This window comes from Haliotis rufescens, unplaced genomic scaffold (genome assembly GCF_023055435.1).
Source record: "Haliotis rufescens isolate VD_foot unplaced genomic scaffold, xgHalRufe1.0.p SCAF_46, whole genome shotgun sequence".
In the NCBI taxonomy this organism is placed as follows: Eukaryota; Metazoa; Mollusca; class Gastropoda; order Lepetellida; family Haliotidae; genus Haliotis; species Haliotis rufescens.
Window position 1 is genome coordinate 466,863 of NW_025964179.1, and position 14,042 is coordinate 480,904.

The 14,042-nt window shown below is 45.2% G+C and overlaps 1 protein-coding gene across 4 annotated transcripts in view; it reads left to right on the forward strand.

Moving 5' to 3' along the window:
* Positions 1–14,042, forward strand: part of LOC124141569 (ATP-citrate synthase-like) — a 76,731-nt gene that overhangs the window by 59,916 nt on the left and 2,773 nt on the right. For all 4 annotated transcript variants that reach the window (XM_046509564.2, XM_046509563.2, XM_046509565.2 and 1 more), the window contains 13 exons: positions 771–886; positions 1,515–1,619; positions 2,311–2,402; positions 3,051–3,155; positions 3,321–3,402; positions 3,960–4,070; positions 6,169–6,296; positions 6,984–7,077; positions 8,025–8,179; positions 9,205–9,355; positions 10,772–10,915; positions 12,411–12,524; positions 12,975–13,057. In XM_046509564.2, the coding sequence (XP_046365520.2) occupies positions 771–886; positions 1,515–1,619; positions 2,311–2,402; positions 3,051–3,155; positions 3,321–3,402; positions 3,960–4,070; positions 6,169–6,296; positions 6,984–7,077; positions 8,025–8,179; positions 9,205–9,355; positions 10,772–10,915; positions 12,411–12,524; positions 12,975–13,057 (1,480 nt within the window). The remainder of the gene's footprint in view (positions 1–770; positions 887–1,514; positions 1,620–2,310; positions 2,403–3,050; positions 3,156–3,320; positions 3,403–3,959; positions 4,071–6,168; positions 6,297–6,983; positions 7,078–8,024; positions 8,180–9,204; positions 9,356–10,771; positions 10,916–12,410; positions 12,525–12,974; positions 13,058–14,042) is intronic.

A 14,042-nucleotide genomic window follows, 5' to 3' on the forward strand; every position in this document is an offset into this window, starting at 1 on the left:
TCGAAGCCCATTTCTGGTGTCCCCCGCCGTGATATTGCTGGAATATTGATAAAAACGGCGTAAAACCATACTCACTCACTCACTCTCACTCAAATTTAGGAAATCAAAGTCACACATACCTATATTTACGGTAGACAAACCCATCATGGTGATGCCATTCAGATAGGTCCCAAGTTTGTCGTGGAACCCACTAGAATGAGGTTTGGTCCATCAGAATGTGGAGCTTTGCTCATGCTGTTGACCACTGGTTGGCCTGGTCCAGACTGGTTTCATTTTGAGTTTGCTGTGATGTAGCTGGACTGCAGACTGTGGTGTAATTTTGTTTGTTTTCATTCACTCATTCAACCCATTTCTTCATTTTTGTCTGACTATGCTGAGATGTGTGTTCATGATATTTGAGAATAATGATATTCCTATGAACAGAGCAGGTTATTATGATTGAAAGATCTATAAATTTCAAAAGTCTATCAATATGGGTCCATCTTGTAACCTTAATGTTGTAGAAAATGAGTATCATTTCCTGCTTGTGTGTAAACTCTCTCTTCAATTAAGAAACAACAATTCCAAAGAAGTTTACATCTTATCCAAATATCAATTTGTTTTGCATACTCATGTCAACCTCAAATATTACGTTATTACAAAATATTGTACATAAATCATGCATTGTTAGAAGAAACATGCATACCTTGTAAATACGTTGAACTATGGACCTATGGTCTCTTAGTTTGCCATGAATATACAATGTTTGAAGATATTCCTGTCTCACCTAGCCTACAAGAACATGGCTGACTGTATGAAGAAACATCCCGATGCGGACGTGCTCATCAACTTTGCTTCTCTCAGATCGGCCTACGAAAGCACAGTGGAAACCATGAACTTTCCTCAGGTAGATGTCATTTGATTATACTTTTTATGACGAAAATAATGTCAACATTTTATTGAAAAACAACCTTACCTGTTAATAGCTCTGGGTATCACTGTGCAGAGTTGTGTCCCTTGGGCATGCCAGAAACCTAGGATTGTGGGTTCGAATCCCGGTTCGCCCCGATTATGTTTCTAGGTTTGTCAGCACCATACCCGTGATCGTGGGTTTCATCAAAGTAGTAAACGTCTGAGACCTGCATCACTTTGGGCTTTCCTCCCACATTAAGCTGACACGCCCTGATATAACTGGAATACTGTTAAAAACAGCGTTAAACCCAACTCACTCACTCACTCACTCTGGGTATCACAGGACACAGCCTACACATATGCTTGTTCACAGATATGGTGGGCATATTGTCAGCTATTATATAGGGCAGATTTTCCTAAATCTTGTACCAACAAAGGGTACACACTATAAACAAAGTAAGGCAGATTATTCATTGTGCTATGATTGTAACTTCCATACTCAAACATAGACTTTCAACGTGTGTAGATTCAATTGTTTCGACTCTGCTTTGAATAGATTCATATGGTAGGGACAGTTTTACGTTTTATTGTGATGAATTACCCATGTTTTACCCTGTCTTCAGATCAGAACAATTGCCATCATTGCCGAGGGCATCCCGGAGAATCTCACGCGCCAGCTGGTCAAGACAGCTGATGAGAAGAAAGTCACAATCATTGGGCCGGCCACGGTGAGTACATGCTTGCACGTCTCAAGATACTCGCGCCCTATACTGAGGGGACATAAATGCTGAATACTCTTTATTGCTGAGTTCAATTAAATGGGGACACAGATAGTGTGTACTGCAATACATTGTCACAAAATGGCATACAATATTTGAAAATGCCTAACATTTGACCATGCATCATGTGACCAGTCATGCCTGAAACTTGAACATGTGACCAGAGGGGCCACGACCTTGAGCACGTGACCACAGGGGCCCTGACACATGAGCACGTGACCACAGGGGCCCTGACACTTGAGCACGTGACCAGAGGGGCCCTCACACATGAGCACGTGACCACAGGGGCCCTGACACATGAGCACGTGACCAGAGGGGCCCTGACACATGAGCACGTGACCACAGGGGCCCTGACACAGGAGCACATGACCAGAGGGGCCCTGACACAGGAGCACGTGACCAGAGGGGCCCTGACACAGGAGCACATGACCAGAGGGGCCCTGACACATGAGCACGTGACCAGAGGGTCCCTGACACATGAGCCCATGACCAGAGGGGCCCTGACACATGAGCACGTGACCAGAGGGGCCCTGACACATGAGCACGTGACTAGATGACCCCTTTGGCTTGAGCATGTACGAGGGACGAGCCCTGACACTTAACTTGGCCAGGGTTGTACAGATGTTGTGTTTCATTACAGGTGGGTGGTGTTAAGCCCGGCTCCTTCAAGATTGGCAACACAGGCGGCATGTTGGACAATATTCTCTCCTCCAAGCTGTACAGGCCTGGCAGGTAAGAGTTACTTCCCCTCATCCAGATAATCTGCCAAAACGAACACGCTTATAAGGAACTGGTTTTTTTGGTCCCAGACATTTGCTGTATATGTGCTTTATATACGATTATAACGAACAACGGTTATAACAAACTAAAATTAGTGGTCCCTTTGAGTTCATTATAACCGTAGTTTACTGTATGTGTGAATCACATTGAGAAGTAGTATTGTATGTGAATCACATTGAGAAGTAGTATTGTATGTGAATCACATTGAGAAGTAGTATTGTATGTGAATCACATTGAGAAGTAGTATTGTATGTGAATCACATCGAGAAGTAGTATTGTATGTGAATCACACTGAGAAGTAGTATTGTATGTGAATCACATTGAGAAGTAGTATTGTATGTGAATCACACTGAGAAGTAGTATTGTATGTGAATCACATTGAGAAGTACTATTGTATGTGAATCACACTGAGAAGTAGTATTGTATGTGAATCACATTGAGAAGTAGAATAATATCATCTGCAGTAGTATTTTATCATTAATGTGATTAAAGAACATCAATACTTTGAAATTCAATTTCATTTATAGAAAGGTGAAGATCTGGATAGATTTGTGTCCTTCCTGTCTCTATTGATTCCAACTACTGGTATTGTGTTTTCAGTGTGGCCTACGTGTCTCGTTCCGGGGGCATGTCTAATGAGCTGAACAACATCATCGCCCTCAACACCAATGGCGTGTACGAGGGAGTAGCCATTGGAGGAGATAGGTAGGGCTTGCTTTGTAACAGCTGTAGAATATATTATTCTTAACCTTTGATACTGAACTGTTTCTTGCTGTTGTGAAACTCAGAGGACAACACCTGTCAGAAATATTCACTTCTATTATGTATTCTGAGTCATTGTTACTGTTATTGGTTTCTGTCGTATTCCAGATACCCAGGAACCACATTTATGGACCACATCCTTCGTTACCAAGACAACCCAGAAGTTAAAATGTTGGTGCTCCTCGGAGAGGTGCGTTCTTCATCCAAAATTCTAAAATCGTAACCTTAGATGTGATTTTGATGTCAGTTCAAATTTGGACTTGGTAAGGTTGAACTTGTATAAAACTAGATGTTATTCAGGACTTGGGCAAACCTGCAGTTAACTATGTAGAGTAAATATTTGCCGGGATTGTCTGAGAACATTCCAAGGAAAAGATTAGTATTTCAACAACATTCATTCCCTAACTCCATTGTTTAGTGACCACCTCCAGCATCTGGTGGGTCAGTATTTTGATCCCGGCTGCATCATATCAAAAGACGTTTAAGCATGGTACTTGTTGTTTTTCTTCCTGGCCCTCGGCATTCAGGGGCTAAAACAAGGACTGGTCGGCTCGGAGTCGTTACACTGCAGCATGGTATCTCATTGGACCAGCACAATAAGACCAGTGATAGTCCGGACCAGTACAAGCAGCCACACGTGTGCATGCATATGCTACTTGAGTGCCATAATCTTGAACGTAAAGTAAAACCCCATTTCATCTCCCCCATTGTTTGGTGTGACTGTGAGCCAGGTTGGTTGTGTTGCAGGTCGGTGGGGTGGAGGAGTACCGGCTGGTCAACGCCCTGAAGGAGAACCGAGTCAATAAGCCTGTGATCGCCTGGTGTATCGGAACCTGTGCCAAGATGTTCACCTCAGAGGTAAGAGCTGTCAGCTCACTAAAATATAGCTTTGAGGTAGTGCTGTTTTCTACAAATAGTCTGATTTCAGTTGTAGATCTGACAGGATTATTCATATGAATAATGTGATGAAGAGAAATAAATGCTCCCTGGCAGAGAGTTATTTCAATTTTACGTGGCTTTTGCCGCTGTCAGTGTAGGTTGTTGTTTTTTTAATGCAATTGAGAAATAACTGGATAATTAAGGAAGTTTCACCAGTGAATTATCACTTTTTGGATACGCTGATGATTATCGATTTTGAAGAAGTATTAATGGTCCAGTCACCTAAGGCATGCAATTTTCAAAACAGAGTATTGTCCCTTAATCATGGCAGGATCCTGTGATCATTTGTTTGAATCTCAGCCATGATTGTTACCAGGTTTGTCAGCACCATGCCCATGCCTGTGGTTTCACCAAAGTTGTAAACGTTTAAGACTTGGACTTTCATCTACATTAACCTGAGATGTCATGATATAACTGAAATACTGTCCAAAGCAGTGTTAAACCAACCTCACTCACTCAGGATATAACCTGAGGTGTAGACCCTGTACGTTCCCCTGTTGGTGTTGACTGTACGTCCCCCTGTTGGTGTAGACTCTGTACGTCCCCCTGTTGGTGTAGACTGTACGTTCCCCTGTTGGTGTAGACTCTGTACGTCCCCCTGTTGGTGTAGACTCTGTACGTTCCCCTGTTGGTGTAGACTCTGTACGTCCCCCTGTTGGTGTAGACTCTGTACGTTCCCCTGTTGGTGTAGACTCTGTACGTTTCCCTGTTGGTGTAGACTCTGTACGTCCCCCTGTTGGTGTAGACTCTGTACGTCCCCCTGTTGGTGTAGACTCTGTACGTTCCCCTGTTGGTGTAGACTCTGTACGTTTCCCTGTTGGTGTTGACTCTGTACATCCCCCTGTTGGTGTAGACTCTGTATGTCCCCCTGTTGGTGTAGACTCTGTACGTTCCCCTGTTGGTGTAGACTCTGTACGTCCCCCTGTTGGTGTAGACCCTGTACGTCCCCCTGTTGGTGTAGACTCTGTTGGTCCCCCTGTTGGTGTAGACTCTGTACGTCCCCCTGTTGGTGTAGAATGTACGTCCCCCTGTTGGTGTAGACCCTGTACGTTCCCCTGTTGGTGTAGACTCTGTATGTCCCCCTGTTGGTGTAGACTCTGTACGTTCCCCTGTTGGTGTAGACTCTGTACGTCCCCCTGTTGGTGTAGACTCTGTACGTTCCCCTGTTGGTGTAGACTCTGTACGTCCCCCTGTTGGTGTAGACCCTGTACGTCCCCCTGTTGGTGTAGACTCTGTACGTCCCCCTGTTGGTGTAGACTCTGTACGTCCCCCTGTTGGTGTAGACTCTGTACGTCCCCCTGTTGGTGTAGACCCTGTACGTCCCCCTGTTGGTGTAGACCCTGTACGTCCCCCTGTTGGTGTAGACTCTGTACGTCCCCCTGTTGGTGTAGACTCTGTACGTCCCCCTGTTGGTGTAGACTCTGTACGTCCCCCTGTTGGTGTAGACTCTGTACGTCCCCCTGTTGGTGTAGACTCTGTACGTTCCCCTGTTGGTGTAGACTCTGTACGTCCCCCTGTTGGTGTAGACCCTGTACGTCCCCCTGTTGGTGTAGACTCTGTACGTCCCCCTGTTGGTGTAGACTCTGTACGTCCCCCTGTTGGTGTAGACTCTGTACGTCCCCCTGTTGGTGTAGACCCTGTACGTCCCCCTGTTGGTGTAGACCCTGTACGTCCCCCTGTTGGTGTAGACTCTGTACGTCCCCCTGTTGGTGTAGACTCTGTACGTCCCCCTGTTGGTGTAGACTCTGTACGTCCCCCTGTTGGTGTAGACTCTGTACGTCCCCCTGTTGGTGTAGACTCTGTACGTTCCCCTGTTGGTGTAGACTCTGTACGTCCCCCTGTTGGTGTAGACCCTGTACGTCCCCCTGTTGGTGTAGACTCTGTACGTCCCCCTGTTGGTGTAGACTCTGTACGTCCCCCTGTTGGTGTAGACTCTGTACGTCCCCCTGTTGGTGTAGACCCTGTACGTCCCCCTGTTGGTGTAGACCCTGTACGTCCCCCTGTTGGTGTGTTGCAGGTTCAGTTTGGCCATGCAGGGGCATGTGCAAATGCAGAGTCTGAGACAGCAGAGGCCAAGAACAAGGCTCTGAAAGAGGTTGGAGCTAGTGTACCCCGAAGCTTTGATGAACTCGGAACTCTCATTCGGTAAGAAATGATTTAAGATTGATTAAAGTCGTATGAATGATTATGTTGCACATTTGTTGCTTATTCCTAGAATAAGAATTTTGTTTAGTTTTCTATTCTTATTTAAAAAAATTATTGTTCAGCAATCTACTGACCCCCAAAATATGAAAAGTAAAGAGGAAGCATTATATTTATTTCCCCAAAGCAAAGCTACATAAAAATGTGTAGGCCTGGGACCAGTCCAGATTTACTACCTGGGTACCCACATCCCTATTACCTGACCCTGCCCGGGTACCCGCTGTAGGTCTCACGAGATAGGTACAAAATGTCCGATTGGTGGTAGTTTGACCGTAGCCCTGAAAAAACGTATTTTGGTACACTGTAAAACGATCTGGCCATGCACACACTGAAGTTGACTGAACTTTAACCTGTATTCAAACATGTGAAAGTCAGAAGTAATGCATGCATAGTCAGAAAGAAATGTAAACATTAGTGACTTGTAGTGTAACCATGGAGCTATAGTGATTTTGTGTCATTAAGCAATATACTCGTATCATGTGACCTAGCCCTGTGTCTGGGGAGTACTGTGGGTACCCAGGTCCTACTCGGACACACCCGACCCAAGTACCCAAGTTACCTGTCCCAGCCCTAGTATACAATACATTGAACTGTAATTTGTTCCAAGAATGAAGTATTTGTTGTTTGCAGAGAGGTGTATGAGAAACTGGTGGAGGAGGGCGCCATTGTGCCCCAGCCAGAGGAAGCCCCACCCACAGTACCCATGGACTACAACTGGGCCAGGGTGAGTAGGGGTGGGTGGGTGTTGGTCATGTCTGTCTCCTTGGGGATGGATACACAGGTCTTGTCTGACACCATGTGTGGGTGGGTGTCAGTTCTGTTTGTCTCCCCAGGGGTGGGTGGGTGTCAGTTCTGCTTGTCTCCCCATGGGTGGGTGGGTGGGTGGGTGTCAGTTCTGTTTGTCTCCCCAGGGGCGGGTGGGTGTCAGTTCTGTTTGTCTCCCCAGGGGTGGGTGGGTGTCAGTTCTGCTTGTCTCCCCAGGGGCGGGATGGTGTCAGTTCTGTTTGTCTCCCCAGGGGTGGGTGTCAGTTCTGTTTGTCTCATCAGGGGTGGGTGGGTGTCAGTTCTGTTTGTCTCCCCAGGCGCGGGTGGGTGTCGGTTCTGTTTGTCTCCCCAGGGGTGGGTGTTGGCCATGTCTGTCTACTTGGTGATGGATACACAGGTCTTGTCTGACACCAGGGGCAGGTGGGTGTCAGTTCTGTTTGTCTCCCCAGGGGCTGGGCGGTGGATGTCAGTTCTGTTTGTCTCCCCAGGGGCTGGGCGGTGGGTGTCAGTTCTGTTCGTCTCCCCAGGGGAAGGTGTTGGTCATGTCTGTCTCCTTTAAAATTTGGGATGTAGACATAGGTCATGTCTGAGCCTATGGCATGTGGGTGTCAGTTCTGTTTGCTTCAATTGTTTCAAATATCTCTTCCTGATGTTTCACAGATTTTAAGGGAAAACTCAGCCAAAGCTCCCTCTACCCACCTTAACATATGTTGATGGAACTGTTGAAAGTTTACTCTTTGATCATTGACCAGTGGCAATTAAAGGAAGGCACTTGTTCAGTGATGTGCGCTGACAGAATTGAGGAAAATACCAGGCACCTCTGGCAGACTCGAAAGAAGGGGCAATGACCTTGGTGTATGACACTTTCCTGACTGATTTCAACTGAAGTGGTTATTTGTCCTCCAGGAACTTGGCCTGATCCGGAAGCCTGCCTCCTTCATGACCAGTATCTGTGATGAGCGAGGCCATGAGCTGCTGTACGCCGGCATCCCCATCACCGACATCTTCAAGGAGGACATGGGCATCGGGGGAGTCCTCAGTCTACTCTGGTTCCAGAGGAGGTAGGTGCATTGTCTGATGGAGAGTCAGGGTAGTGCAATGTCATGTGGGGGTGTCAGGGTAGTCTATTGTCCTTTGGGGTGTCAGGGTAATCCGTTGTCTGCTGGAGAGTCAGGGTAGTGCAATGTCATGTGGGGGTGTCAGGGTAGTGCATTGTCATGTGGGGGTGTCAGGGTAGTCCATTGTCATGTGGGGGTGTCAGGGTGGTCTGTTGTCATTGGGGGGTGTCAGGGTAGTCCATTGTCATGTGGGCGTGTCAGGGTGGTCTGTTGTCATGTGGGGGTGTCAGGGTAGTCCATTGTCATATTGGGGTGTCAGGGTAGTCCATTGTCATATTGGGGTGTCAGGGTAGTCCATTGTCATGTGGCGGTGTCAGGGTAGTCCATTGTCATGTGGGGGTGTCAGGGTAGTCCATTGTCATGTGGGGATGTCAGGGTAGTCTGTTGTCATATTGGGGTATCAAGGTAGGCCATTGTCATGTGGGGGTGTCAGAGTAGTCTGTTGTCATATTGGGGCGTCAAGGTAGGCCATTTTCATGTGGGGGTGTCAGGGTAGTCTGTTGTCATATTGGGGTGTCAAGGTAGGCCATTGTCATGTTGGGGTGTCAGGGTAGTCTGTTGTCATATTGGGGTGTCAGGGTAGGCCATTGTCATGTTGGGGTGTCAGGGTAGGCCATTGTCTTGTGGGGGTGTCAGGGTAGTCTGTTGTCATATTGGGGTGTCAGGGAAGGCCATTGTCTTGTGGGGGTGTCAGGGTAGTCTGTTGTCATATTGGGGTGTCAGGGTAGGCCATTGTCTTGTGGGGGTGTCAGGGTAGTCTGTTGTCATTTGGAGGGGGTGACCATTGACAGTGTGGATATGTCAGGGACTAGGCCTATTGTCAATGTGTGGTTTCCAAGGAGGTAAGCTGGATCTGGAACGTCAGCAAATATTTTACTAATGTTTCCGATCTAATATTGAAATAGGAAATGGACATGGCAATTGTTTTCAGGACGCCCATTATGAATTAATTTTCTTGTCATTTCCAGATTGCCAAAATATGCCACCAAGTTTATTGAGATGTGCCTGATGGTGACTGCCGACCACGGCCCGGCTGTGTCCGGTGCTCACAACACCATCGTGTGTGCCCGAGCAGGGAAAGATCTCATCTCCTCTCTCACGTCCGGCCTGCTCACCATTGTACGTACATTCATAGGCTTGTATCTACTGGCTTCATCGTAGGAAAGACCGTCTCCGTGGTCTCCTGGTAGAGCGTCTGCCCGGAGACCGTCTCCGTGGTCTCGTGGTAGAGCGTCTGCCCGGAGACCGCCTCCGTGGTCTCTTGGTAGAGTGTCCGCCCGGAGACCGCCTCCGTGGTCTCATGGTAGAGCGTCCGCCCGGAGAGCGAAAAGGCATTAAAAGATGGTACTTGTTACCCTGTCTGGCGCTCGGCATTAAGGGGCTAAAACAAGGACTGGTCGGCTCGGAGTCTGTATACTGCTTCTGAGTGGGGTATTCATGTTAAACTGTGGCATGGTATCTCAGTGGACTATCACTGTAAAATTGGCATCAGTCCGGACTACACACCACACCACACCACACCACACCACACCACACCACACCACACCACACCACACCACACCACACCACACCACACCACACCACACCACACCACACCACACCACACCACACCACACCACACCACACCACGAGTACTTTAGTTATCTAATGGGATTCCAGGTTAGAATAGTTCAACTTGTAATGGCCATTAGAGTCAACCAAATGGATCGGGTATTCGGACATCTGAATTGGTTAATAGTGTGTAATCGTACCCAAACGGTGTGGATCACTTGATTATTGCCGGGCCACCGTCATACAGCTGGAATATTGCTGACTGACAGCATCCCCTCACTCAGTTACCTATGGTGTTGTTGCCTTCATAGACACTGACGTATGACAGAATCAGAGTTTGCTTGGTGACTGAGGCCCAGTGTGTTTTTCCAGTTACAAGGAGGTTAGAACCACTTGTTTGCATGATGACTTATTGGGTGCACCTTACTTATGCTTTGTCCCTAATTTGCCCGACCCGTTTTGACTCTAGATTACAGTATTTACAAGCCACCAATTTACAGCTGGAATAGTGCTATCTGCTACTCACTCACTCACTCACTCACTCACTCACTCACTCACTCACTCACTCACTCACTCACTCACTCACTCACTCACTCACTCACTCACTCACTCACTCACTCACTCACTTTTAAACTTGTTCTATCTCACACTCTTTATTTCTCGTTCTTCTTTCAATCCTAAGTGGAAATGTACCCAAACAAAGGTTTCCAGCTTCTAAAAAACAATTCACCCAAACACACCTAGCATCACTTGCCATCCACAAGTTTTGTCTTATGACACAAGAAGGCGTTACTTAATATTGTTCTGTATCACTGTTTAGCTCCAGCTTCCTCGTGTATATCCTACAGCTGTTGCCTTTATAGGCTAGGGATTTTCACCCACCTTCCAACCATTGGATAAATGCATAGTGTGAGATAAAATGAGTATATAAATGTACAATGTATTGTAAAATTTACAATTACCGAATATTTATGTACTTTCCAGGGAGACAGATTCGGTGGTGCTCTGGACGCTGCAGCCAGGCAGTTCAGTGATGCGTACGACACGGGTCTGATCCCCATGGACTTCGTCAACGACATGAGGAAGAAGGGTCAGCTGATCATGGGGATAGGTCACAGGGTCAAGTCGGTCAGTACATGGTCGTGGATCTTGGGAACAGAACTCTAGGTCCCATCCAGGGGCGGTCGGGTAGCCTAGTGGTTAAAGCGTTGTCTCGTCATGCCGAAGACCCGGGTTCGATTCCCGACATGGGTACAATGTGTGAAGCCCATTTCTGGTGTCCCCCGCCGTGATATTGCTGGAATATTGCTAAAAGCGGCGTAAAACCATACTCACTCACTAGGTCCCATCCTGCTGTTTTAGTTCTTCAAACATTTTGTTCCGTGATGACTGTCTGAAAGTATTCAATTCATTGACGTTTAATGACCCTGTAAACATAGGTGTAAGTGTGTTATCACTATCAGGTCTATGAAGGAAGATCCGGGGTAGAATAGGTCTTCAGCAACCCATGCTTGTCGTAAGAGGCTACTAATGGGATCGGGTGGTCGGGTTTGCTGACTTGGTTCATGCATGTCGTCGTATCCCATTTGCCTGGATCGATGCTCATGATGTCAATCACTGGATTGTCTGGTCCAGACTCGGTTATTTACAGAACGGCGTCATACAGCTCGAATATTGCTGAGTACGGCTTAAGACAGGAAAAAAAAACCCAAAGCTATGAAGGGCTCAAATGTGCCCGTATTTACTGTACATATTTTACACGTTTGTGTCAGTAGATATTATGGTTCTGTTAGAGCATATGATTTACTGCAAGTCCCATTAACTTCCTTGTTATATTGCCATGTTTGTACATTAATCCTACGGTGTGTTAACATATCAACATGTATATATTCTTCTCAAAAGAAGCTAAAGAAAATCTGATTTTTTCATATGACTACAGTTAATCTATAATGCCATGATAGATTAACTATTGTCATATGAAAAAAACAGAATGATCTTTTATATCTTTTTAGTAGTATATAAATCCTATTCAGTATTCACCTGATGAAGGGTCAAGAAATAAGTTTGACCCAGCATGTACTGTATGTACTTTAAATTTATCATCCAAAACTGGCTCCCACAGGAGATATGCTTGGATGAGATCAAGCGATATCTACACTGTAGATATCGCTGCAATAAAATTACATCACAATGCTTCGCAGACCATTGTGACGTCATTGGTTACCATGACGTCACAATCAAATGACATCACTAATGGCTCTGCTACTGAAGCTGTTAGCAACACATTTTACACTGAAGACACTGCTAATTACTGTCTACAAATTGAAAAAGTTGGAAGAATGATGTTGGATGATAAATAAAATCTCACCCTTGTGTCTTTTGATATCAAATATATCAACACTCGTTGATAAACGTGGCAAAAATCCTTGGCAAGCCTCCGAATTTTTCCACTTTTATCAACTCGTGTTGATATATTTGATATCAAAAGACACTCGGGTGAGATTCTCTATATATCTCCATACGTGTTCCCCAAGATGTTATTGTTGGCAGTGAGTCGCTGTGTGCATTGTGAAGCTATGTCTGATAAACATAACTGTAGCTGAACAATTGCTGTCTGTTGTAGCTGAACAACCCTGATATGAGAGTGGTCATCCTGAAGGAATACGTCCAGAAGAACTTCCCCGCCTCGCCGCTCCTGAACTACGCCCTCGAGGTGGAAAAAATAACCACATCCAAGGTAGGAGTGACACTGGTTACTGTGAGCCTGTTACATGTATACAAGGAAGCAAAAACTATCCTCGGAGCTACTTCAGTCAACCCTTTCTAGCCGTAAAACGTTTAAATTGCAATTTGCCCAGGGTATTTTTCTAGGTTTGTCAGCACCATACCCATGCTTGTTGGTTTCAATCAATTAAACGTCTAAGACCTGCATCATTTTGAGCTTTCTCCCACATTAACATGATTAAGCTGACACGCCGTGATATAACCGATATTTGGTTCAAAGTGGCGTTTGATACAACCCTCTCAATGACTTAATAATGATGAGATGGAATTTGTACCTCATGCATGTTGTAGAAGGGTTAACTCTTATCAGCTTTTGATCAGAAGTTTTTTTGAGGGAGACTTTCATACAGCTGTGAAATGGTTATGATTTCAATCCTACTTGAACAGTTGTACTACTTTCCAGAAACCTAATCTGATTCTGAATGTTGATGGCTTCATCGGGGTCTCCTTCGTCGACCTGTTGAGAACCTGTGGCTGCTTCACAAGGTGGGTACTGTCCATCACTGTGTAACCATGGTAACTCTGTACATGAATGTGTGAATGTATAGCTTTGTATATGAATGTGTAAGATTGTTCATGGATGTGTACTACTCTTAGAATAAGCCGGAAATAGCAATCAGCTCTTCACACATTTTCTCCCTGATCAGTGGGTGATTTCAAAATATTAATATCATGGCCAATGAAAAGAAATGTAACTAGAGTGATAGGAAGCCTGATGACTTTGTATCTGTAACGACTAATGTTTATTTCAAGGCGTGTTCCTGGTGAGTTGGTGTGATTCGTCGACAGTTCTAACACGATTTCACCGAAATTAATGTTAACAAAATTGAATGAAATCTTGGTTAAAAGTAATGTAATGGATTACAAACGTAAGTCCAGATACACTATGAACACTTTTATAGCCAGATAGTGTAACAACAGGACTAACTGCTGTACTTCAGTGTGCATGTAAAGGGAAGTAACTGTGTGCTATATTGGATCACATTGTTTTTAGTATTAGCAGAGCTCCAGATGAGCTGTTGGTGTTGTGGGTATTTTACCCATGCATTTTAAAATCACTGGGTATCAGTTATTCTATCTGGGTATTCAATTTCTGTTACCCGCTAGTTTTTACACATGTGGTTATTTAAGTTAAAAATTCATAAACACTATTCATCTAGTCCCTGCAAACTGATGTTGTGTGGGTTCGAGAGCTTTATAGGACTAAAAAATACCACGATACTTCCACAAGAAAGTGTGATGGCAAATGATCATGATGTAACTGTCATTGTGAAGTTTGGCAAGGTTGACGGAATGCCTGTTTATAATTTCAAAATAAGTTGCTGATTTGCCAATCGAATACAAAGGGTTACTTCACAATATTTTGATGATGCGCTCAAGTTTTATTTTTGTAGCTTATCTTTAATGTTCGTTGCGTATTTGATACGCTTGGATATTATTTTACTGTGTATTTCTGCATTTCTGATGTGTA